The sequence below is a fragment of the Ursus maritimus genome, unplaced genomic scaffold (genome assembly GCF_017311325.1).
Source record: "Ursus maritimus isolate PB19 unplaced genomic scaffold, ASM1731132v1 scaffold_34, whole genome shotgun sequence".
Classification (NCBI taxonomy): Eukaryota; Metazoa; Chordata; class Mammalia; order Carnivora; family Ursidae; genus Ursus; species Ursus maritimus.
The window spans coordinates 16,938,568-16,962,268 of record NW_024426008.1 but is presented as its reverse complement, the minus strand read 5'-3'; the positions used below and the strand labels follow the sequence as shown (position 1 = coordinate 16,962,268).

Sequence of the window (23,701 nt, the reverse complement as noted above, 5' to 3'; positions counted from 1 at the left end):
AGAGTTTCAGGCACAAGGAAGGGTACAAGCCAACGTCTGAGACCAAAGAAACCCCAATGTGGCTGAGATGAGAGACCAGTGCCAGAGTAAGGAAAGTGACACATATGCTAAGTGTTGGTGGTCATTCCCAAGGAAAACTTCTCTTGAGAGTCTACCATTGCCCCCTGTCCCCTGCCCCTCGAAAATGCCACTTTGTTATGAGATTTCGCCCTTTGGTTACCAGCCTGTCCTCTATGGTTTGGAAACAAAATGACGGCCCTTTGTCGAGGTGAGGTCGTCTGCCTCTAGTCGAATCATCGGCATTTGATTTTTTGTTAATGTTGTTAGATGGCAGAACGGTGCGCTTTTGTGAATGTTCTGTTGTTCTGCATGAGAACCATTGGCTCCGTGGCAGAAGTCCCGTGGCCCTCTCTGTGGGGGGAAGCCCGATGAAAGGACTCACACTCTGGGGTTGGCATTCCTGCAGCACCTGCTGGAAATTACTGGAAGAAGTGTTTCTCCCCTGACTCAGTGCCCTGTGGAGGTTAGCATGCTGCCAGGAAAATTCCAACTTTATTCCTTGGGCCCCAAGTCAGCCTGCCTCCACCTGAGGCTGAGGGCTACAAGCTCCCTCGCCTCTGGGCAGAAACTGCCCATCCTCCCACCTGGAACGAGGTTGGCAGGAATCAGCAAGGGAACTTTATTTCACTCACACCAGATGTAGGGTAGTTATCTTTGGTTTTTTGTGTTTTTGTTTTTTGTAGGCTTTAATTCACTTCATTTTTCTTGTATAAAGTATGTGGTGGCCACAGCAGGAGCCTGGGTCCTCTGCACTGAGACTCTGGTGTGGGTCGTTACAAGATGGTCAGTGAGTTCCTGATAGGGAGACTTGGTGAATGCAGTCTGTTTCCAGAGTCGGGCTGAGCTAGCTGTAGGTCTTGGGAATGGCGTCACGAGTGGCCTCGGTGAAGGTGCCCAGGGTGGCAGTGAGGTCCCTGGCTGAGGGGGAGCAGTCGTCCATACTGTCCACCATCAGTAGCTTCTTGGGGGCCGAGGCAGTGCCAGTGCTCCTGGGGGCAGGGGTGAGGCGCACCAGCGCAGAGCTTCAGCAGTTGGTCACCTTGCATGGGACAGTGTGGGGCTTGCCAATCTTGTTCCCCGAGTAGCCTCGCCTCATGGGTCGATGTCAAGCTTGTCTGGAATCATGGCCCATGATGGCAGTGGCGACTTCTTTGGACCACTTCACACCCAGACCGCTGTGTCCATAGTCCTCTCTGATGGCAACAAATGCCTTGAACCTGGTCCGCTGGCCAGCACGGGTCTGCTTTTGTACCAGCATAGTCTTCAAAACCTCATCCTTGAGGGACGCCCCCAGGAAAAGTCAATGATTTCAGATTCCTTGATGGGCAGGGAGTAGAAACAGACCTCCTCCCGGACTTGATCTTCATGTCCTTGACCAGGTGGCCCAGTTTGGTGACAGGGATCCACTCCTTGTCTTTGGCCCACAGAGAAGCCACTGTGGTCTCCCATTCCATCGCCCCTGGGACCCCCAAGCCCACGCACAGCATCAGCGTCATCTGACACTTGGTATTTTCTCGAGAAGAAGCAGGGCAGTCTTTGAATGGACAATTGCAGTGGGTGGGAGGGTAGGAGGGTAGGAGGAGGCCCGATCATGCCATTTACCAGCTGAGTGATCTCAGGTCAGTAAAATAGGGAGGATATTCTCTGTCTCCTAGTGTTGCGGGGAAGATAAAATTACAAAGCAACTGGTAAGCTAGGGATTACTTTACTCCTCCTCCTCCACTTCCTGCCTTTCCTTCGAGTCTCTCCCTCCTCTGTTCCCTGTTTTCTGTCCTTCATCATTGAATGGCTCATTGCGGGCACGTGCAGAGCCCCCAGGGTGATAGTGAAGCCCCAACGGTCCTTCTGACCACTTATAAGAAGTTATGGCCAAGTGCTTGGAGAAGACTACGATTACAATACAGACGGTTCCCAACTTAGGACGGTCCAATTTACGAGTTTTTGGGTTTACTCTGGTGTGAAAGTGATTTGCATTCCGTAGAAACCAGACTTCAAATTTTGAATTTGGATCGTTCCAGGCTAGTGATATGTGTCAGGACACTTTCTCGTGACTCTGGGCAGTGGCAGCCGCAGCTCCTGGGCAGCCCCGCAGTCACCAGGGTCAACAACCGATACACAGACAACCACTCTGTATCCATACAGACATTCTGTTTTTCACATTCAGTACAATATTCCAGAAATTACATGAGATAGCCAACACTTTACTATAAAACAGGCTTTGTGTTCGATGACTTTGTCCAACTGTAGGCCACCATGTTGTAAGCACATGTTATGGTAGGCTCCGCTAAGCTATGACGTGCAGTAGGTTAGCTGTATTAATGCGTTTTTGACTTAACAATATTTTCATTTTATGATGGGTTTATCAGGACATAACCCCACTGTAAGTTGAGAATATCTAAATTTAAAATCAAGTTGGTTGTGGCCAATTTCACCTAATTATGGTTTTTCTATGTTCCGGCCCCCCACCAGACCTGTTCTTAATATATAATGACACTTCACTTGCTGGCATCTTTGGAAAATGAGGAGTTTCATACAAGTGAAACCTTAATTTATTTTCCAGAAAAATGAAGCCCATCTCCTTGTGACAAATTATACCAGAACTTCTCTAGGCTCAAAGACACAGAAGGAAATAGAATGTGTGAGTGGTAATGGTGCAGAAGCAAGAATTTCCTTCTATGACAAAGTCCCACCTGGAGAGCTTTCCACACCTTTCACACTCGGGCCACATCCCAGGCCAATGACCAGAGCTTCCAGGGGTGGGATCCAGGCATCGGTGGTTTTTAAAGCTCCCCAGGTGACTCTAACATGTGGCCTATGTTGAAACCGCTGCCATGTGGTTTCTTAACGCCTTGAACCTCTATGCTTCTGTGGGTTATGTGTCCATATCTCTATGAATTAAAAAGAGGGAGGAGGAGCAGGAGAAGGAGGAGGAGACTACAGTAGTGTGGCCACCAGAGGCCTGTCATGGTCCACAAGGATGGGGGTAGGGAAGCGCAAGTCGTGTTATTATGGGAATGAAGCAGACAGACCAGCTCCAGGGGGAGCCTGAGCTCTGGCCGCAGCTGATCACAAACCCTGGAACTGGGCATGAGAATAAAGAAAACAAGAGAGAAAAAGGCCAGATGAGAAAGAGGAAAAAAAGTAAATCAGATTTAAAATAAAGGAGGCGATTAGCAGGCAGAACATTTAAATTCTCTTTGAGAGAGAAAATAGCCAAATAAAGCAGATAAAAATCAAAGATAAATGATAGAGATGATAGTGGCAGTGATCATCTTTATGCAGTGAGTGTTTGTCCTCCCTGATTAGGATAATTTTCTCTGGTCAAGGTTTGGGTTTGGTGAAGGCCGATAATAAATTGGGAGAATGGTCTATCCCGCGACATGCGATCAGCATCAGGCTAATGGCCCCGGGCTGAAACCTTGGGTTTGATGAATGTATTCATTTCCTGGGCATCACACCTAATAAGAAGCAGCATAAATACTAATATAGATGGAAATGTGGGTGAATGAGTTCAAATGACAGGAGGTACTATATATACATTGATTAGCATGGAAGAGAGAGCAGAAAGTATCCGGCTTCTGGACACCTGGTTTACAAATAACCGGCGCTTGTCAATGGCCTCTCCAGCTCCTTCCCATTTAATTTCCCCTCGACCCTCCTGCAAACACTGTGGGGTCAAACCACAACAAAACATACGGGTTTGAGTACATTCTGTGGGATCGAAGTGATGGAAGGAAATAGGTTGGGAACCACCTCGGTCCTTTGGAGCTGTATTTTTCAAACTGTTAATTCTACAGTCTTTGGTCAAATGAAGTGTTACTGGAAAGGACTGGAGAACTCAAAGAAATTTGAAACAGAGAAAGGGTAAGCCAGCGTCTGTTACACCTTTCTCCTTGCATTTGGCCATGAAGGAGATGCTGCAGGAAGCAGAGTTTGGAAATGGTGTGAATATGAGAGTTGACATGAGATTTCCAAATAAGACTGGACAATCTAGGTGACAGCTCAGCCCTTCCAACCCTCCCCCCTGCATTTTCCCCTTCACTTGTTATACTGCCTTAGAGTCCCTTAATCAATCATTCATTCGGTTCCAGGGTGCCTGGGGGCTCAGTCATTAAGCATCTGCCTTTGGCTCAGGTCATGATCCCAGGGTCCTGGGATGGAGCCCTGCTTTGGGCTCCCCACTCAGCGGGGAGTCTGCTTCTCCCTCTGCCTCTCCCCCTTACTCATGCGGTCTCTCTCTCTCTCAAATAAATAAATAAAATCTTTAAAAAAATAATTCCTTCGGTTCCATATGCATCCTCCATCAGAAGCTCAAGTTGGTTACAGAGGCCAAAGGGCTCTGAGTCCTGCATCCGTAAATACGAATTCAATAATACTGGCCTCCAGATTCCCAGGTAAGCTCCTCTGCAGTGAGGTCATGGCATGGTACCAGTTGGGAGATGGGTGACGCTGGAGGAATGAGATGGGGAAATCCTATTAGAGTGTCCAGAGAGGCTTTGGGGGGGGGCACTGGGAACAATGTTGCAGAGGAAGAGGGGACAGGTTTGAAAATGTTAATGCAGTAACAATTTTGTCTAGCGTCGATCCTGTCCCAGAGAAGGGGATGACAATCTTTTTCTTCTTTGCAACTGCACTTCTTGGTTTCCTGTTCTCAGTCTCATTATAGCAAACCAGAATTTTGCTGTATTATTTACATTGCTTTAGGAGACAGTGGGCTCTGGGCTGTAAATAGCTCTTTGGATCACAGCCCATATACAAGCTGCCGACTTCCTGAAATGCATGATTGACTGTTTAGCATGGAAGAAATTACATCTACAAGAACTGTTAATGAGAAATGTGGAGGTGCACATGTTTAAAAATTGATGAGGTTAAATGTTCATCCAGATGGGGTATCTCTGAGGGACTAGAAGGAATGTAAGGCAGTGTTTATGGCTCCTGTGATCCAAACTTAGTTGGTGCCATGGAAGGGCGTCTACTACAGTGATTCCTAACTCTTTGGAGTGACTCATCCTGGGGAATCTGAGAATTGAATACATTCTTTCCAGAATATGCTTATATGTACAAAATTTTGCACAGAACTTGCTGAAGACTTATAGTTGTTCTTAGACATGAGGCTAAGAATTCTTACTCTATTGAATTCAGGGAAAACACTAATCCATGTATTCCTTTTTGGTTAGTAATATTCCTATTTGGGAATCAGCTGTAGAGTAGGGGTAGAGAATCCATCCCACTGCTTCTAGAAACTAGTGCATTTAACATTTGAAAAGAGGATTTAAGAGTTGGCACAAAATACAGAAAGATGTATAAGGCATGGTCTTTTTCCTTAAGGAAAATTAGATTTAGTTAAACTAGAGTATGAAAATAGTGGTCATAGTAGTTGCGGCTGGAAAGGTAGACCTGATCCAGACCATAAAGGGCCTTGAATGCTACATTAGGGAACTGAAAATTCTGAAGGCCAGTATGTTCCAACCTAACAGTCTTTCTTGTACAGTCTTCACTGTTTGACTATTTCTACATATACCAACACTACAATCAGATCGTTTTCTTCAAATCGATTCCCCTTTAAAATTTGTGTTTATTTAAACTTACTATTCATGGTTTTGTGCTTTGTTGTCATTCTTTGTAATCTATATGCAAATTAACACGTGCCTCTTAAAATAAAAATATTGATTTGGCTTCCTCCTGAAATAATCTCGTAGGCAATCGGCACTCCTCACTCCGGCAAACACTGCTAAGGACAGTGGGGGTTTGTGGTTGGGTGGGAGGTTGCGTTAGGAGAGTTGCTCTTTAAGACGTATCATTCGGCAGTTGAGCGTCAGCTGGAACAGAGCAGCTGGTGGTGGTGTGGCCAAGCAGAGACCATTGGTCGAGGCAAACATGGTGAGACCCTGGCCTAGGAGGAGTAGGAATGCATAGTGGCGGCGAGATGTTGAGTCTCTGAAACCCAGTCTTTACAAAGACAGTCTAGAATTGACACTCAAGCCAATTGTTAGGTAAATTATTTAGTAAGTCAGCTCTTAAAGGGAATGCAATAATATGTTTACTTCTTGTGTATTTATATTTTATTTACCATATTGTTTTAATTTATTTTTCTCAATAAAAGTATTTTCTGTGTTTTTTCTATTGCCTCGAATCCACTGATAATGTTTGCTGACTATGGCTGGGAAAGGTCAGGGTCATTTCTGTTGGTTCTGAGAGAGAGTCTGAGACTTTGATAGTGAGGATGGAAATCAAACGGGCATTTTCTATACACTTCTGTGGACTCCTCCAGTTTGTTTTGGTTTTCTGCTAGCTGAAAAATAGATATAATTCTCGCCCCATTGTTGTGCAGTTCAAGTGAAACAGGAATGCAACAGAATTTTGTCTACGATAACGTGTTCTTCTACATGACATAAGATGAAAGGTATTAACATCATTATTCGTTGTCCTGGCAAGGGATTGTGTAAATGCCATTTTAAAAAATTTCTTTAATTCAAATTTCTTTTTTATTTCAGTGAATATTTTGTGAGAAGAAGATAGGGTGAGTCGATCTCTAAATAGGGGGCTTCTAGTTAGTCTGATTAAAATACTATCCTGGAAAAGAATAATTCAGTTTGCCCTTGATGCAGAAGTATCGAGTAAGCAATGTGCTTACATTTTCCTTATAGGCATATGATGGCTGCTACATAGGGGCATAGAGATGCCAGCCAACAGTGTATTCTTTTCATTCCGGGAATCTTGAAGTCTAACAAATATTTGTTCGGATCATTCCAGAAATGATAGAGAAAATGGGTTCCTACTTCAAAGTCATTTTTAATGTGGTCATACCTGATATTTAGAATATGGAATCAGCTGACATATGGTGGGAAGTGCTCAGTCCCTGCTGAAAGATGCTCTTGGTTCAAGTCCTAAAGTTGCTACTAATGAGCTACATGACTCTAGGCCTGTCACCTAAGGCTTTGAGTCTTGGTTTCCCTCTATAACATGGAGATACTAATAGTGACATTAGCAAGGGTCACGGTAGTATCAGATGAGATGGCATGAAGATGATCTTTGTTAAATATGGAGGGTTATATAGACACCATCACCATTGTCATCATTGCTACAAGGAAAGTATCTACTGAGTGCTTACTATGTTATCTGGATCTATTAACTTATTCGATTCCTTTAATTAATCTTATAAATACAATTATTATTATCTAGAGGAAAAAACAAAGGCATCTAGAGATTATTGTGCCGATTACTGTGCATTAAACGGCAAATCTGGGATTTGAAGCCAAGCAAACGGGTTCCAAATCCTGCATCATCCTTATTCCTACGAAGTGGTATTCTAATCATCTAAAAGAATTTCAGAACCTTCAGAAATCAACCTGCTCCCCACTTGTGTTGAGAACACAATATGGAGAACATTTGTAAGGGCGCACTACTTCTTCTGCCTCCTTTGCCCACTAACTCATTTAAAATATTTAGATTTAAATTATGTTAAGATGATATTTAAATGAATTTAAAAGGACTGAGGTACAATTTAGCATCAAAGAGCACTTCTATTTCTCCACAAACACAGTGTTGGAGAGAACTGTTTTTTTAAACTTGATACATGACTCTATGACTTTCAGCCGTTTGGCCTAAAATGGCCCTTCCTTTACAGCTCTAAGAGTTTTCTTCCCTCATGACCATAGGAGTCTACTGGGCTTGTTTGGGCATTGGTGTTAAACAGGGAAGACATTGGGAGGTTACGTCTATGTTTCCTCTTGTCTGTACTCTCTGTCCATGAAGATGAGCAAAGGGGGGGGGGCTGGAATGTGAAGGTGGGATGACAGGTCTCTGAGGTCAAATTGTGCCTCACTGACAATTTTAGCTAGGACTGAGAAAACACAAGGCAAGAGTAGACACCTGTGCTTACACTTGAATTAGTATCTATAACTACAGATACTCACAGAATACATGTAATTATAGTGAAAATCATCCAGTGCTTCCTAGGAGCCACACACCGTGTCAACAACATTCCTTACCCATGCTAGAATGCTGAATTCTCTCCATCACTCAGGGCCATAGAGTAACCGTGGTCTTCAGGAACATCTCCTACATGATGCTGAGACCCTAACCTGCCAAGTAACAATGGCTACTGCTCGGCCTTGTCCTTAGCAGGGTGTGGATAGAGGGCATGTGAGACCCTCGGGCCAGTCTTGATCGTTTGGTTTATCGTGATATTTGTCTCATTGTGTTGTATTTTTAAAGAATCAAAATATAATCTGTACTAAAGGAGGAAATGTGGCCGATCCTAGAACACATGGTATTATTGTCACTTCCCTTTTAAAGCAGACGGTCCTGGGGCTTCGTGGAGTTCAGTCACTTGCATGATGAAGCCAGAACTGGATTCCAGGTATGTCTGCTTCTAGAGCCTTATTCCTCATAACCACCACATGAACACACCGCCCATAACGGAAGCAGATGCCCCTGAATCAAACCTAAGTCCATAAGCCAAATCAATGACTCCCTAAGGAGACATAACACCGCGTTAGTGGGGATTTTATGGCAATTTATGGATATTAAATACGTAGCTCTCCCCACTAATGTATATTCCTAGGAATTCACTCATTTACTCATCCATTAAATAAAGATTTATCAGGTGTCTGCTCTGTCTATGCTGTGCTTGAGGGACAAGGGATGAGTGAGCGCAGGGAAAACAGAATAATGAGCTTACGTGAGAAGTCCGAGACATACGCACATGACTTAAGGTATATATGATGAGCACCACAAGAGGGTTGCAAATAAAGGAGTGCACTGTGTTCTAGGTGTGTCTGTGGGGGGGGGGTGGGTGTGAATGCACATGCACACTTGTGCACTCGTGCGTGCATATGTGTTCGGCAATTGGTTATGGCTAATGAGAGAGCTCTAAGTTTGAACATATGCAGGGAAGCAGGCAATAAAAAAATAACTGCAAGAAGATTGGTTTAGTTAGCATAAAAGGTCCATAAAAAAGCGGTGGGATTTAAGACTGGAAACAGAAGCAAAATAGTACACTTCACATTCCAAGGAGTGATGTCATTGGTTCTGTGCTTCGGTGAGAAGTAGCTGGCGATCCTGAGTAGCAGGGGCCAAGAAACCACAGCTCGTGGGTCACATTTGGCCCATGGCCTATTTTCTGACAGCCAGTAAGTAGAGGACGGCTTTGAGATTTTGGCGTGTTGTTTAAAAACAAATAAGCCCATAAACAAAGAAACTATGTGACAGAGACTTTCTGTAGCTCACAAAACCTGAACGTTTGCTGACCCCTTGGCCTACAGAATGGATTACTGGAGGGTAATGGATTAGGGAAGACCAGGTTAGTGGGGGACAGAAATAGTCTAGACAAGGAAGACAAGGAGGGTGTGGAATCTGGAAATGCAGGAGCCTGGAGGGAGACAACGCTGGGTATTTGTGCATTTGGGAGTTGTCTCAAATTGGACAACTGAATAGCTGTCTTTTAGAATAGTGACCGAAAGGGGAAAGAGCCAAGGATCAGTCATTGATAAGCATCTGTTTATAGAGGGAGGAGGAAGAAGAGGAACGAGCAAGCCCGATGAGCCAATATCATTGCTTCTATCTGTTCCATTAGCACGTGCTCTATGCCTATGGCTGTTCTTTGCTTCAAGGTCCCTGCACCCCCACCCCAATGAGAATGTGACGACACCGAGATGCCACCGCTCCAGCTGCCAGGCCAGAAGAGGGAGCTACTCCTTCAGTTTCGCCTCTCAGCCCGTGTGTCCATCATCTGCCACATACAGCTCGATCCCAGGTCCCCTTTAGTTCTCCCCAAGCTGCCTCTTCTCTGTGTCTCCGTGGCATCCCTGGAATCTTCTTGACTGACGAGTTTTAAGGACAAATCCGTTTATCTTCCCTCCTGTACCTCCTGAACTGACGGACTGGAGAAGCATCCTTAATAGTCTAGTGGCAAAATTTGCTTCTAGACTTTAGCATCACTATCGCACAGGAGAGCTCGCTGTGGGAAAGGAAGCAGGAAGCTCGTGCAGCGATACCATAAGACTGTGACATGTCCTGCAAAGGCCCCCAAGAGGCCGTCAGGAGATTACCATGGTTTATAGCAATTGCAGGGAACAGGAGAGGCGACTGATGTCACTGGAGGCCTATTTGAGTAAGAACCAGATGACTCCACTTTGGGAGTGGTACCCAGAAGCACCAGGCCCACGGGCAGAGGGGTGGGTGGGTGAGAGGACCCAGGCAAGCCAAGACCGGAAATAGTCTGGACTCTCTCTGCGAGGCACCGGGCAGAGAAAACTGCACTCAACCACACTCTGCTTCCATGGAGATTATCTCAGCAGTTTGGACTCTGACTAGTGAACTACGGAGAAGCTTGGTGTTCAAGTCTGAGATGAAGGAAGTGATGGTGATGAGTGGAGGAGGAAAGGCGGCTGTGTTTGGACAGGTACGTGGACTTTAAAGTCTTGGATTTGGGAGCACTGTCTGTTCTGAATGCAGACGTGACTCCCAGGTGTGACAGACAGGGGGTGGCAAGGTGGCCCCTGTGAGGTCCAGCAGCTGAGAGAGGACAGCAGATGGGAGGAGCCAACAGCGTGGAAAGGGAAGGTGGCAAATGAGTCCCTGGGCTTCGGGTCCTCTTTTCCTGGTCCTGAGTTTTTCACAACCAGACCGCTCTTGAAGAGGAAGGGGGTGAAGGGGTACAAAGTGCTGGTCCCCTACATTTGCCCCCAAGTTGATATGCTGCTGAGAATAGATTTAACCTCTTTATTTTTTTCTGGATAACTCTGATGGAACTTAGCTTGGAGGTTGGTTTCTAGGGGGAATTTATCTCCCAAAAGGTGACCGACCAATTCTGAGATGTCGTTTGGACCCAAGAGGAGAAGTAAATTTCTCCAAGAACAATAGGAAATGAATAGAAAGTACCAACAAAAAGGCCCCTCAGGAGGTATTTGCCATGAGGCCACATGGCCCAGAGACCCAAATTTCACAAACTAACTACACTTGCCTAGTGAAGTTCTTTATTACAGAAGTTACAAGGACGCTGGGATGAGAAAGATGTCAGTTCCACTCTGGAACCAAGTCCCTTCAGTGAACTTAGCAAGGGTTCGACTGACCTCAGAATATTATATCCCACTGCATCTGTGAAGGGAGTAAGTGAAACTGGAAGGCAACTGCTTGGAGGTGGCAACTTTCACCCCAGACCTGGAAGGGGCTGAAGGTTCTCACAAAGGTCATGCGGATGCTTTCTGGACCTAGGATGTGCTAAGCCAGGCAGCATGGGGAATAGAAGCCACCTGGGCTCCGCAGCAGGACAGCCCCCGCGGGGCTCTTCCCGACTGTGTGCACCTTCCTCTCCCACTTCAGTCCTCTCCCCCGCTCCCCTCCAAAGGAGAGAAACAATGCCTACCTCACGCCCACATCCTTAACAGAGCATCTAGTACTGTTACATATATAAACAGTCCCTCCAAAAATGAAAATCATTTTAATTACGTTTATGATTTTAAAAATCTTCATTCCTGCCCAGTTATGGTGATGAGGACGACTTATTTCTTGTTAAGATTGCAATGCCTTAGCCTACAGCAAGGGATATCTCACCGATCTTGCAGTAGATATCTGTCACTAAAATACAGTTGACCTTTTCATCAGGGGCCATGATGAAGGGACATAATGATTATTAGGCAGAATCTCAGGGAACAGTCCTAAGAAACACCTCATTTGGAGAGGCCATTCACTCTCATCTGGTTTTATGACTTTCAAGTGGTTTCCTGAATTTGAATCCTAACTGCCTTTCTAGGAAATTTACAGGACCGCTGAAATGGATAGTTCTGGTAAGTTTTCACGGTTGGCATTGGAAAACCATTAGCACACAGTCAGCAGGAAATCCATTCTACTTGTGGCAGGCTCAGGGTTTCATGTGCCTCTTTGGGGCTGGAGGGAGTGTTTAAACCGAATCGCCTTGCGGGCACCAGCAGTCATGGCTGTGAACCCCGTCTGTACACTCGGTTCTCTGTACAAGGTGGCCAGACCACCTGGGTCTTTGGACACTCAAGGATTAGAGGTCGCAACTTTCACCCCAAACCTGGAAGGGGCTATAGGTTCTCACAGAGGTCACGCAGATGCCTTCCAAACATGGGTCGTGCTTACTTGAATCAAGTCCTGTTTTCCTAAATGTTTGGCTTCCCCAAATTCAGAAATTGCCTCCTTCCCCTGCTCCCCTCCATCCTGGCAGCCTCAGTGAGCCCCAGTGTGTGCCAGCCACTGTCCTGGGCATAAGGACACCATCGTGAGCAAGAGGGCTCCAGACCATGCCTGGAGGAGCTTATGGTCTCGTGGGGGAACTGGCTGAGAGTGACTCACTCCAGCCCCTCCCTACCCTTTCTGCCTCCCTGTGGCTGAACCTTTCAGGGTCTGGCCCTGGTGTCCCTCAGGAGGAGAAGTGCCCCTCTCCCCATCATGTCCCCAAAGATAATCATTCCAGGATGCCCGCGCAGACTCTAAGTGGTGCAAACCTTGAGTGAGGCTTCTGCTCATTTTAAGCTGCTCTTTTAACTTCCTCTGTCAGCAGGCAGGCTCGAGTGACCTCTGAGGATAGTCTCTGCTTGCTGAGGCGGGCAGGGAATCTGCTCAGAGTGGGTAAGGTGCTACATTTGCTTCCGTGAGACGATTTCTGATAAGAGCATTTCTCACAGAGAAGAAACACCTCGGTGCTGAGTCCGCTTTCTCATCTACTAATCAAGTCTGTTTGTATCTCCTCACCTGTAAGGTGAGGATAATGATCCTACCTCTCTCACTGGATCAGTTGTAAAGATCACAGCAGTTAATCCATGTAAAGATTTAGCATGCTGCCTGGCACATAGCAAGTACTCGTTAAATGTTAGCTCATGTTATTTCTGTTCGCTCTAACAGAAGGTCTCTGTGATGATACCACATTTGCAAGACACTTTCACCAGATGTAAGAAATGTTTCTGTAGTTATTGGAGGACACTTCAGAAGCTACAGAAGTTTCCAGCATTCTACAGGCACGTCCCTCCCTTTTCTACCCGCATGGATTAGCATATTAGCACAGCAGCCCTGTGTCACGAAGATATTTGACAATAAGCGCATCAGTGATTGCTACTCCCAAGCAAAGGGAAGCCCCGAAGGGAAGCATTTTCCAGGAGGAAACGTATTTTCTCTCCTCAACTCCTTTGGTGGAGGCCATCGGAAGCATTGGCGTGAGCTTCATGAGGGCGCTAAAGCCCGGCTGCACACACTTCATTAAATTCGGGCAGAAAGAGTAGTGTCTTAGCTACTGTGGGGCGGAGGCTACAGGAGCTAGTGGAGCCCAAGGAACCTTGTGAGCCTGGCTGGAAATAAAGAGCAGTTGGTGTGTGATTCAAGAAAATGTTTCGATGGACGAAGGGAATATGGAGAGGGCTCTGCCACTCATGGGGAACGCTGTTTACGTACCAATTCCTTCTTCTTCATGCACTCCATGAGGATGATGAACAGATGCTGGGCTTGGGTCCGCGTGTACGTGAAAGTCTTCTGGATGGTCACCAGCAGCTGGTCCCGCAGAGATTCATTGATAAGTCTGCAATTAGAAACAATGTCAAAGCACAGGTCAACCCAGCTCCTCTTCAGTACATGTTTCTGAGAAATATTCTAGGACACAGGAAATCCCGGTGAGGATTGACTTAAGACAGGAGTTATTTCCTCCTATAGTTTTCTCCCCATAGTTTTTTTGGACTGTGATAATTAAAAAAAACAACAGCAACAGTGCACTTAAAAATAAATCCATTTTAATGTCTCAGAACCTAAAAGAGTAAAGTCAGAAGATGAATTTGGTTCTTTTTTCTGTCTCTCTTTTCTTTTATATGGCATGTCTAATACACTCTTCCTCAAGTGCCGTTATCAAAAAAAGCCTTACTCATTAGCATCCTGGGAAAAACTTACTGTATTACATATACGAAGATTTAAATTTCAACTTCATCTCTAATTGTGGGAGAAAAGCTTCTGTCTCAGTAATGTGAGCACCAATGAGGAGAAATAGGACTTATGTTTCTTCTAAAACCATTTCCTGTAGGTGGTAACTTTTCGGACCTACGATTCAGGTCAGCATTTATGTCAAACACTGGCTGTGTTACAGACAACAAGAGTCTGAGCCACGGGAGGTCTAATATGGATGACTTCATTACAAGATAGTTTTCATGCTATAGAAGAATGAGGAAAAGCAAGGGAGGTACATTATACCCAATCACTGCCCTGTTGCCTCTCAAAGTTGGACCAGCTGTAACTTTTAACTCCGCCCTCACTAACTGGCCTGGTGAGAACTGGGCTATCTTTACCAGCCATCAGATGGCAGGGAATGAAAAATCACTTAACTGTTCATAGATTCTGTCCAAAATCAGGAAGATAAAACTGCTTCCAAGGACCAGTGACAAAATTATCATACTCTGCCTAGCATTTTATGGTTTTATCATTTTTTCTCCATAATTGAAGAACAAGAAACTCCTATATATAACAGTAAAATATAATTATTTCATTTGGGGCTCATGGGTATCCTGTAGGCAAAAGGTCTGTACAATTTAAAAGGAAAGTATATTTTAGCTGGAAAGAGCCAGATGCTTAAGGTCATTAGCAGATGAATGGCGGAGCCAGAACCAGATTCTAGGTCTTCTGATTCCTCGTCCAGTACTCTTTCCATTACACCCCTGTCTCTCATTACACCAAGTGCACTATACCATGGCCTCTCTTCAACACTGTGGCTGCTTGAGAAGCAAATTATTACATTTGCTTTAATGTGAAAGCATAACAAATTTTGTTGCTTCAAATAAAGCAAGACGGTAGGCTTGAGGATATCCTTCTGTGCTTTAGGATTATGTGAGGATCACCTGAACCCATGAGATTGGATAGGATGGTGCCCTAAGTTTTGAGGAGGGTGCATTCTTCATGACAGAATATACTAAAGATCCTGGAATGTCACGCAGCTTGATGGAGGATTGGGTTACGCCTTCTGCCCCCTCAGGAAGATTTATATCATGAATATTTAGAAAAACAGAATGGTTCAGATGAAGTTGAAAATTAATACCAGATCCTCTCAAGATTACTAAATTATTCTGGAGGACTCTGTGGCCTTAGGTGTAGACCAATCTGAAACCATTCATTCATTCATTCATTCATTCATTCATTCATTCAATAATTGCCTAGTGATGTCTACTTAGTGCCAGAGACTTTAGTTCATGCCAGGGCTATAGGGATAGATGAGAGACATACACTCCCAGCCTTCAGTGAGCTTACACACAGGTGGAGTAGAAAGGCAGGAACTAGCAATTCAACTGTGATTGGCAGTGGTAAAGAAGTAGAGAACTTGTGACAGTTGAATATAATCTAATCTGGGGGTACAGGGAAGACTCCTTTAAGGAAGAACCGTTTAATCTGAGACTTGAAGAATAAATGAGCATTAACACAATTGGGGAGGTGGTGGAGCTAAGTCAGAGCATTCTTGGCAGATGAGACAGCATGAACACGCTCAGTTTTGAGAAAAGAAAAGAAGGTCAGTATGGCTAGCACATGGCGAGCAAAAGAAAGAGTGGAACAAGATGGTGCTGCAAAAGGGGTGAGTAAGGATAAGATCATGGGGGACTTTTGAGATGGTGCTAGAGACTTTGGATTTTGTCCCACAGGTAATGAGAAGCCACTGGAGAGTGACATGATCACATCTGTGTTGCCAAGTTTCCTGAAGGGTCAAGACATGAGCACTCTGCTTAACAGGCAACCCACGTGGATGGGTGTAGAGAGTTCTGCAATATTGAGTATTGAGTATACATAAACGCCATACATGATTAACAACACAAGAAGAGACGCTCCTCATTAGCCACTTGATAGATCCAATCATTCATCTGCAGGTGTTTAATTTTGATAATAACTTGAGATTTGTTTTCCATTGCTAACCATCTGTAGTGAAATCCCTGTTCCCTGAGGTCATTAACTGTTTGAGGGATCTGTTATTTGTATGTAGTCTATCACTTTGTAAAAATTGAGAAGTCATGTGCAACTTAGTTGATTGTGAGCTTTGTTAGTGAGGGGAGCTGAAAGACACTAAAGACGTCTTGATACTAAAAAGTATAAAGATCTTATACTTTTTAGCTCAATTTTGCAACTGAATGAAGTTGTACCTTTGGTTAAATCATTTAGCAACAAAACCCCAGAATTTTACTTCTAGAAGTACAAGGGTTGTCTAAACTGGTGTTTTCCAAAGTGTGGGGTGCCCGTCACTGATGGAGCAGAGTGGTTGTAGGTGGGACAAAGATGATTTCGTCTTTCCAAAGGATTAAGTTATACTCATTAAACATTAAATAACTGTTATTCTGGCTTTAGTTATTTTACCACCCTGATTGCATCAAGAGGAAAATCACATTTCTGATGTTTCTTTGGCTTTATTAGCTCATGAACATTTGTAAATCTCCCCCTTTTGGCAAAGAAATAACAGGTATTAGGTCCCATGCTTTTTGCAGAAAGCATTTAAGAACTTTTAAAAGAAGATCCTGTACAGCATTTGATGTGTTCAGAGCACACCATGTTTTAGGACATAAATGGGATAATATCATTTGATTTGCATAACAATCTGAGAGCAAAGCAGGTATTCATTCCATTTTGCAGAAGAGGAGACTGTGGCCCAAAGAGACCAAAATGAGTTGTACAGTCACGTAGGTTGATGATGTCAATGCTTGAGCTGAGTCTACGGAATTCGGCCTTCCATCGTGGTGCTGCTTTTCCTGTTTGAAACCTCTAAATATGTCTTTTAGTTTCCTAATCATCTGCATTGGAAGCAGAAATTGAAGTATATTTGTTTTAGGAAATTGCTTTTCCTTTTTGTGATAGAACACCTGAAGGAAATCTGAAGATACAGGGAAGAGTGAGGACAATGGCAAAGTTCATTTAGTATGTTGAAGATTCTATTCGCTTCTGATTTCTCACAAGTATTTGCTATGCTGAATGAGACGTTTTCTATTTGGCACAAAGACTTCCTCTGTCTTCTCTAAGGACCCTTTCTTTGTGACCATATTCTGTAGGATATTGGGGAGCCTGCTTTCTTGAAATTATTGCTTTCCCAGCTCTTCCCATTTTTTTCCCTGCACAACACTGGAATGATTTAAAAATCTTGACCATGATATTTAATCACCAGCAAAAAATAGAAATAAGCCCATTTTAGATTTCTTTTTATGGCACTAGAATAGTGATTGAGAATTTCTTGACATCAAAACATGGTCATAGTATTATATAAAATTTTCATTTTAGAATTGGGCCTTTGACAAAGTGGTGCCTATTTATAGAAACTGTTAATTTGTGGCTCCATATGGACCAATGCTATTTTTGGTATACCTCAAATTAGAATGTTTCTTGATTTAGGAAGGGTAGTCATTGAAGTGAGGATAATCTCCATACTATGGCATTTGTGTTTCCATTTAAATGCTGAACTTGTGATCTGGAGCTTTTTGGATGAGTCACAGAAGTATGTGAAATAGGTCAGCATACATCCAGTGCTCGGAGTAACCAATGGAACTTCCCAAATTGGCTATTCGCATTCTGTTCAAAGGCTAGCAATACAACCCAAGTGTGCACACTTTTCTCAGAATGACTTTAATTACCCGCAATATCAGAGTTTTGTTCCTAGATTTAAAAATTAGAAAATGCATTTAGAATTCAATGGGATGCAATGAGCTAAACTTAGGTTAATGGCTTTCATCAGGGAGTAAAGCCCTTCTCCCACCCTCCACTGACACTCTCAGTTCATTTATTCAGATACAAGAAAATTTTACCTAGATAAATAAAGATCATTAATAGTACCGCAATTTGGTACTTAAAAGACATCATTTCCTAGAGAATCTCAAATGCTCTAAAGAAAAATGAAATGTTGTCGTTTGCTTCATGCCAAAGCAAATTACTACATATAACCTCAGGACACAGAAAGGCTACATGTCTTGCCTAAGGTCACAAAGAATGGCATTTTTCTTTTCTTCTCTTCCTCCTCCTCTGGGCCCTCTCCTCCTCTACTTCCTCCCTCTCCTCTTTCTCCTCCTCCTTCTTCTCCCTCTTCTTGGTTAGTAAAAGTTACCCCTTTCTCCCAAATGCCGTGACTCTGGGGTCACAAGTAACAGGATGATTCTTCCCGGAGAGGCAGACAACATTGTGAATAAAACACATGACAGTCACCAGAGGTAGGCTGTCTGGAGCGAAGCTGTCACTTGCTAGCTATATGATCTCGTACAAGTTGTTTAGTCTTTCCGTGTCATGTTTTTCATATATGTAAAATGAGAATTATAAGAGTGCTTATCTCATAGACTTGGGAGTATTTAATGAGTTAATCTTTGTAGAGGGCCTGATACGCAGCAAGGCCTTTGCAAGCATTTGTGTTATTAAAACACAGTCCCACACGGCTCCTGGCTCACTGACATTCCTTCTTGGTAAGTAGCGCGACCAGCGGCTGGGGCCTTTGTGCACAATACAGAGCTCTCTCCTGAGCCCAATAGTACAAGGCCACCCCCACTCCAAGCTGGAGAAAGAACTTCCCACTTCAGAGAGGTCAGAGATCACCAGCTCTTTCTTACATTTGGAAAAAGAGATACACAGCAGATTCAGGAGGCTTCATTATCGTGGAACCTTGCAAACACTCATGCATACTTCTGCCCATCTATTTATTTATTCATTTAACAAACGATACTGGTGCCTACTATGTGCCAGGCACTCTGCCGGGGTAGAGAGATGAACAATATTTAGTCTTAGGTTCAAGGAACTCATAGGGTTGTAAGCCATGTATTCTGGTAATCTATTAATAGGTAACACACCCTCAAACTTAGTGATGTAAAATTTTTTTTTTAATTGTGTTGATGATTTTGTGGGTCTGGAATTCAGGCAGAGCACAGTGGGGATGACTCATGGCGGCTCTGTGATATCTGGGTCCTCAGCTGGAGAGGATGGAATGGTTGTAAATGGCTGTAAGGCCTCAACTGGGGCCATATGTCTGGGGCTCCATTCTCTTCCACGTGCCATCTGCTGGGAATGCAATGTCCAAGATGACTTCTTTGCTCCTTTGTCTGGTACCCAGCCTGGGCTTGCTGAGAGAACTGAGGACTGGCTGGCATTGTTTTCTCTGGTGGCTGGTTGCATGATGGATGGACCTCGTACACGGCAGCTGGCTTCTCTCATACTGAGGATTCCAAGTGAGTGTTCGAAGAGGCCCAGGCAAAAACTTCAAGACTGCTTCTGATTTAACCTCACAAGTCCCAGAATGTCATTTCCTTACATTGAATTAATCAAGCACGTCTAAGAGTAGCCCAGATTCAAGAGGAGGGAGGGGCTCCATCTCTTGGTGGAAGGAAAGGAGGAATGTACAGAGAAGGCCTATTTTGATGGTGGTCATCTTGGAGACCCGCAAATCCATCAAGGGATTCTGTTCAGATGAGACATTATAAAGCATCAATCTTTTCCACAGTTCAATGACAAACAGCCTCAGCTGTCTTACTTTGCATTTTTTCTTTTAATAGCGGATTATGAGAATCACCATTTTCCTTAAAAATGATAGCCTAATCACTCAGAAGTATTTTCAAAATGTTATCACCGATTCGAAGCATAGAACCTGCAAATATTATCTCTTTTGCTTCAGCATCCTGTTTACATTTATTTAGTGTGTACTATGTACCAGGCATTTCTTTTAGGCCTTGGGCATCTGGCGGGAGCCTCTTTTCCATGGATATCATCATCGTACTTTGTAGCTGTTAAATGCAGTGTGCAAGGGACATCGTCAGTCAAATGTGTGAGTGCTTGGGTCAACCTTAATGCCCAGCTTAAGTCACCAACAAAAACAGCTGGGTGTTTTCTTGGGGTCCTCATCTCACCTTGAGGTCTGTTTGGAGACGAAAAGCACTAACAAGCACCCCCCGAAAGCTAGAGAGAAATCTTGACTTACTGAAGTATTGTTCCAGTTTAGGTTTTTTTTTTGAGGAGGGGGAGGGGCAGGGGAAGAAAAAGAGAGGGAACCTTAAGTAGGCTCCATGCCCAGCACAGAGCCTGATGAGGGGCTCGATCTCAATGACCCCCTAAATCATGACCTGAGACAAAATCAAGAGTCAGATGCTTAAACGTCTGAGCCACCCAGGCACCCCCAGTTTACATTATTCTGGATGTGCCTTTGTTTGGGCTCTCCTCGTAGCTTACTCAGATGGTACCAACAGACTACTAATTGGTTTCTTCTCTATCCTCCTTTAATCCATTCCGCACATTTGATTGAATGGTTGTTCTACAAAGATGATTGCATCGCATCCTTCTTAAAACCCTGCAATAGCTTCTCATCACGAGTAAGATAACATCTCAACTTTTGCTATTTCTGGAGTTTGTATGTTGCTCATCTGAAAATTCAGCGGAAGGATTTGAACTTTGGGATAAATTAACGATACAATTTAGGAACCGCCATACTGTGGATGAAGAGGCTGAAGCCTGCAGTGGAAAACTAACTTCCTAAAGAGTATATACCTGAAAGCATCAGAGCTGAATGAACTTAGAGGACAGGAGAATCAGGAAGGAAGAATCCTTGATAATGAACTACACTAGGCTAAATATCTAGGCTCAACTCAGTGTGGTTATGTAAAGTTAGTGATGTGTTGTTTAATGACTAGAGTCAAGTGGAGATTTCCTCTGTTTTATCCCCGAGACAGGATGTTCTGTATCTTATGTGTGGGAAGACTGGGACTGAGTAATATTGGTTTCAAGGATTCATTATTTCCCCCAGAATTACTCCCCAGCTTCTCAGATGCCCAAAGTTCCTTTTAATTAATTAAGAGGCCAGCAAAGATTTTGCTCAACAGTTGGAAGTCCTAAGAGCAACTCTTAGGTTAAATGATGTTTCGTGTTAAACTCACAGGTAACTGACTGATGCTGATGGTTTGTAGGAACTATTTCTTGTTGGACAGAAAGTCGGGGAACATGTGAATGAGACCCAGAGAAGTGACCAATGGATGGGATGGGATGGGGGGGGACTTACTTTGCCCAGCTTTTTACTGAAGATCAACTCCAGATACAAATGGCTTCTATCAGCTAAGACCTGTGAAAATAGTACCTCTAATCTTGTTTTAATATGTAGGTTAGAAAAGTGGTTCACCTGGGCTTTTCCTGAGTGTTCTATCTAGTAACGCAAGGTAGTTGAGAATGATCTTGGAGAAGCTGCCTGTAATTGAGAAGGACACATACTTGTGCATGAAATCTGTTAAAAAAATTTCATTTACCACTACCCACAGAGGGAGCATTTCTTATTTTTGTTCACTTTCTCTTTTTACTTAAAAAAAAATCCACTCTAGAATCTTGAGCTAGATATGGTGAAACAGAAGTCGCAGATATACACACAAAAGGAAACAGAATGGGTTGGTGCAGTGGGGTCGAGGGTTGTAAATAGAGGCACTCAGCATCTACTGTAAGACAAGATTTGTGCTAGGCATTTCATGTGTGGCATTTCATAAAGACAGATTATTCTAAGAAATTCCTAACTAGACTAACTCCTTGGATGCATGGATGATGACACGTGATATTACTTATGTATTCTCTTTTCTCATCTTCATCAAGTATCAAGGGGCTGAAGAGAGAAACTTTTCTACCATCTCCTTACCTTGATTCCCTTCACCCTTCTCTTTTCCCATAGCATATCACTTTCTAAAGTATTATACAATGTGCTTATTAAGTTAATAATAATAAATTATCTGACCCTGCTAAAATGTAAGTTCTGTAACCACATTTTGGTCTATTTTCTTGACAGGTGTTTTTTTGCCAGTGCCTAGAACAGTGCCTGAAAAACAGTAGGTTTTCAAAAAATATTTGTTGAGGGGTGCCTGGGTGGGTGGGTCGGTTAAGCTTTCAACTCTCGATTTCGGCTCAGGTCATTATCTCAGGGTTGTGAGACTGAGCCCCACATCAGGCTCCATGTTCAATGGGGAGTCTGCTTGAGAGTCCCTCTCTCCCTCTCCTTCTGCCCCTCCCCCAGCTCACGTGCTCTCTCGCTTACTCTCACTCTAAAATAAATAAAAAATCTTTTAAAAAATTTGTTGAATGATTGAACATATAATGTTGGTTGCAAGAAAGAAAGTAATTAAAGAACGGAGGGAACAATGCCCAATAACACTGAAAAATCTGTCGGACACTCAAGGGGTCCCTGAGCAGTGGAGCTCAATTAAAGAACTCCTACAGCTATGTTATCCAATATGGGAGTTGTTAGCCACATGTGGCAATTCGAATTTAAATTAACTACAGCTAAATAAATTTAAAATTCAAATCCTTAGTCACACTAGCCACAGTCCAAGTGCTCAGTGGCTATCTGATTGGACAGATAGAGAACATTTTCACTGTCACAGAAAGTTCTATTGGACAGCAGTGCTCTTGAGGCAGATGGGGCTGCCAAGCTCTTTACCTTGGGCAGAAACTAGCAGGACATGTAGGTGAAAAATCCTCAGCAGTGCTGGCTGTGTCTCTGTAATCTCTCTCCTTTCCTTCTTTTGGTTATGAACATGCCCAGGAGTGAAAACTGTTACGTGTTGCCAAAGCACACAGGGACCGCCACATGGCCAGGTAGCTTCTCTGCTGCCAAAACTAAAGGGGAAAACACATCCTTTGTGTTCATTCCAAGTGAAATCCCATCAACGACTATTGCATGTTGCCAGGCAGGAGGAATAGTCGGATTTTTATTGTTTTAGGCCCTCTATAAAAGACAGAATCAGAGCTGGACTTAGATGGATGAGCTTCTCGGGCAGGCAAAAACACTGGCTTCGCTGTAACTGACATGTTTTAAAGGTTGGTCCGCCATTTATTCAGAGGAGAAGTTAACCAGCACCTGAGAGAAGGGGGGAGCTGGAAGTGTTGCTAAGAATCACTCAGCTCTGGGGCAAGCAAGCCTCCTGCAGTGACTGGGTCTCATCTTCTGAGAGACAGGAAGGGGTAGCTGCCATGAGCTTAGCTTCCAGCCCCAATGTGCCTGGACAGACCACTCCCCAGCGGTGGGATGTTGAGCAAACTTCCTAATCTTTCTGTCTTCAATTTCCTTATTTATAAAATGGGAATAATTATCATAGCTACCCCGGAGAGTGGGATGACAGACTGTGTTTAGATGAAGTTCTTGCAGGCAGAAGCTTTTTTTCTTTTAAAGATTTCATTCGCTTATTTGACAGAGAGAGAGAGAGAGAGAGAGAGCGAGTGCATGAGCAGGGGGAGTGCAGAGGGAGAGGGAGAAGCAGGCTCCCTGCCGAGCAGGACCCTGGGATCATGACCAGAGCCAAAGGTAGACGCTTAACTGACTGAGCCACCCAGGCGCCCCTTACATGCAGAAGCTTTAAAAATTTTTTCAAGTTTTCAAGTATGCTTTTGGGAAGAGGGTCAGCAGTGTGGGGGAAAGGGTGGGATAAATTTCAACTCTCTGTCAAAGCAATTTGTCAAAGATTCCTTCTAACCCCATATTCTACTCTATGAGATGTGGGAGCAAGTATAATTGCATTTTTTTTAGATGGATTAGTGATGGATTAATTCCTCGCTGCTTTTAAATTATTTTTTCTTATAAATTATCCATTGACAACTGCTCAGTTAATCTGTTCCTCAGTCCAGCTTCAAACAGTACCCCACGACAAAGAGCCTCTTGTTTTTGATATCCTATGTGTTATGCCTGTAG

General features: G+C 43.8%; 1 protein-coding gene and 1 pseudogene across 1 annotated transcript in view; both read right to left on the bottom strand.

Moving 5' to 3' along the window:
* TRPM3 (transient receptor potential cation channel subfamily M member 3) overlaps positions 1-23,701 on the bottom strand; it is a 252,456-nt gene that overhangs the window by 145,538 nt on the left and 83,217 nt on the right. The window contains exon 9 of the mRNA XM_040620250.1: positions 13,471-13,594. Within this exon, the coding sequence (XP_040476184.1) occupies positions 13,471-13,594 (124 nt within the window). The remainder of the gene's footprint in view (positions 1-13,470; positions 13,595-23,701) is intronic.
* Positions 757-1,653, bottom strand: LOC103663294 (annotated as a pseudogene).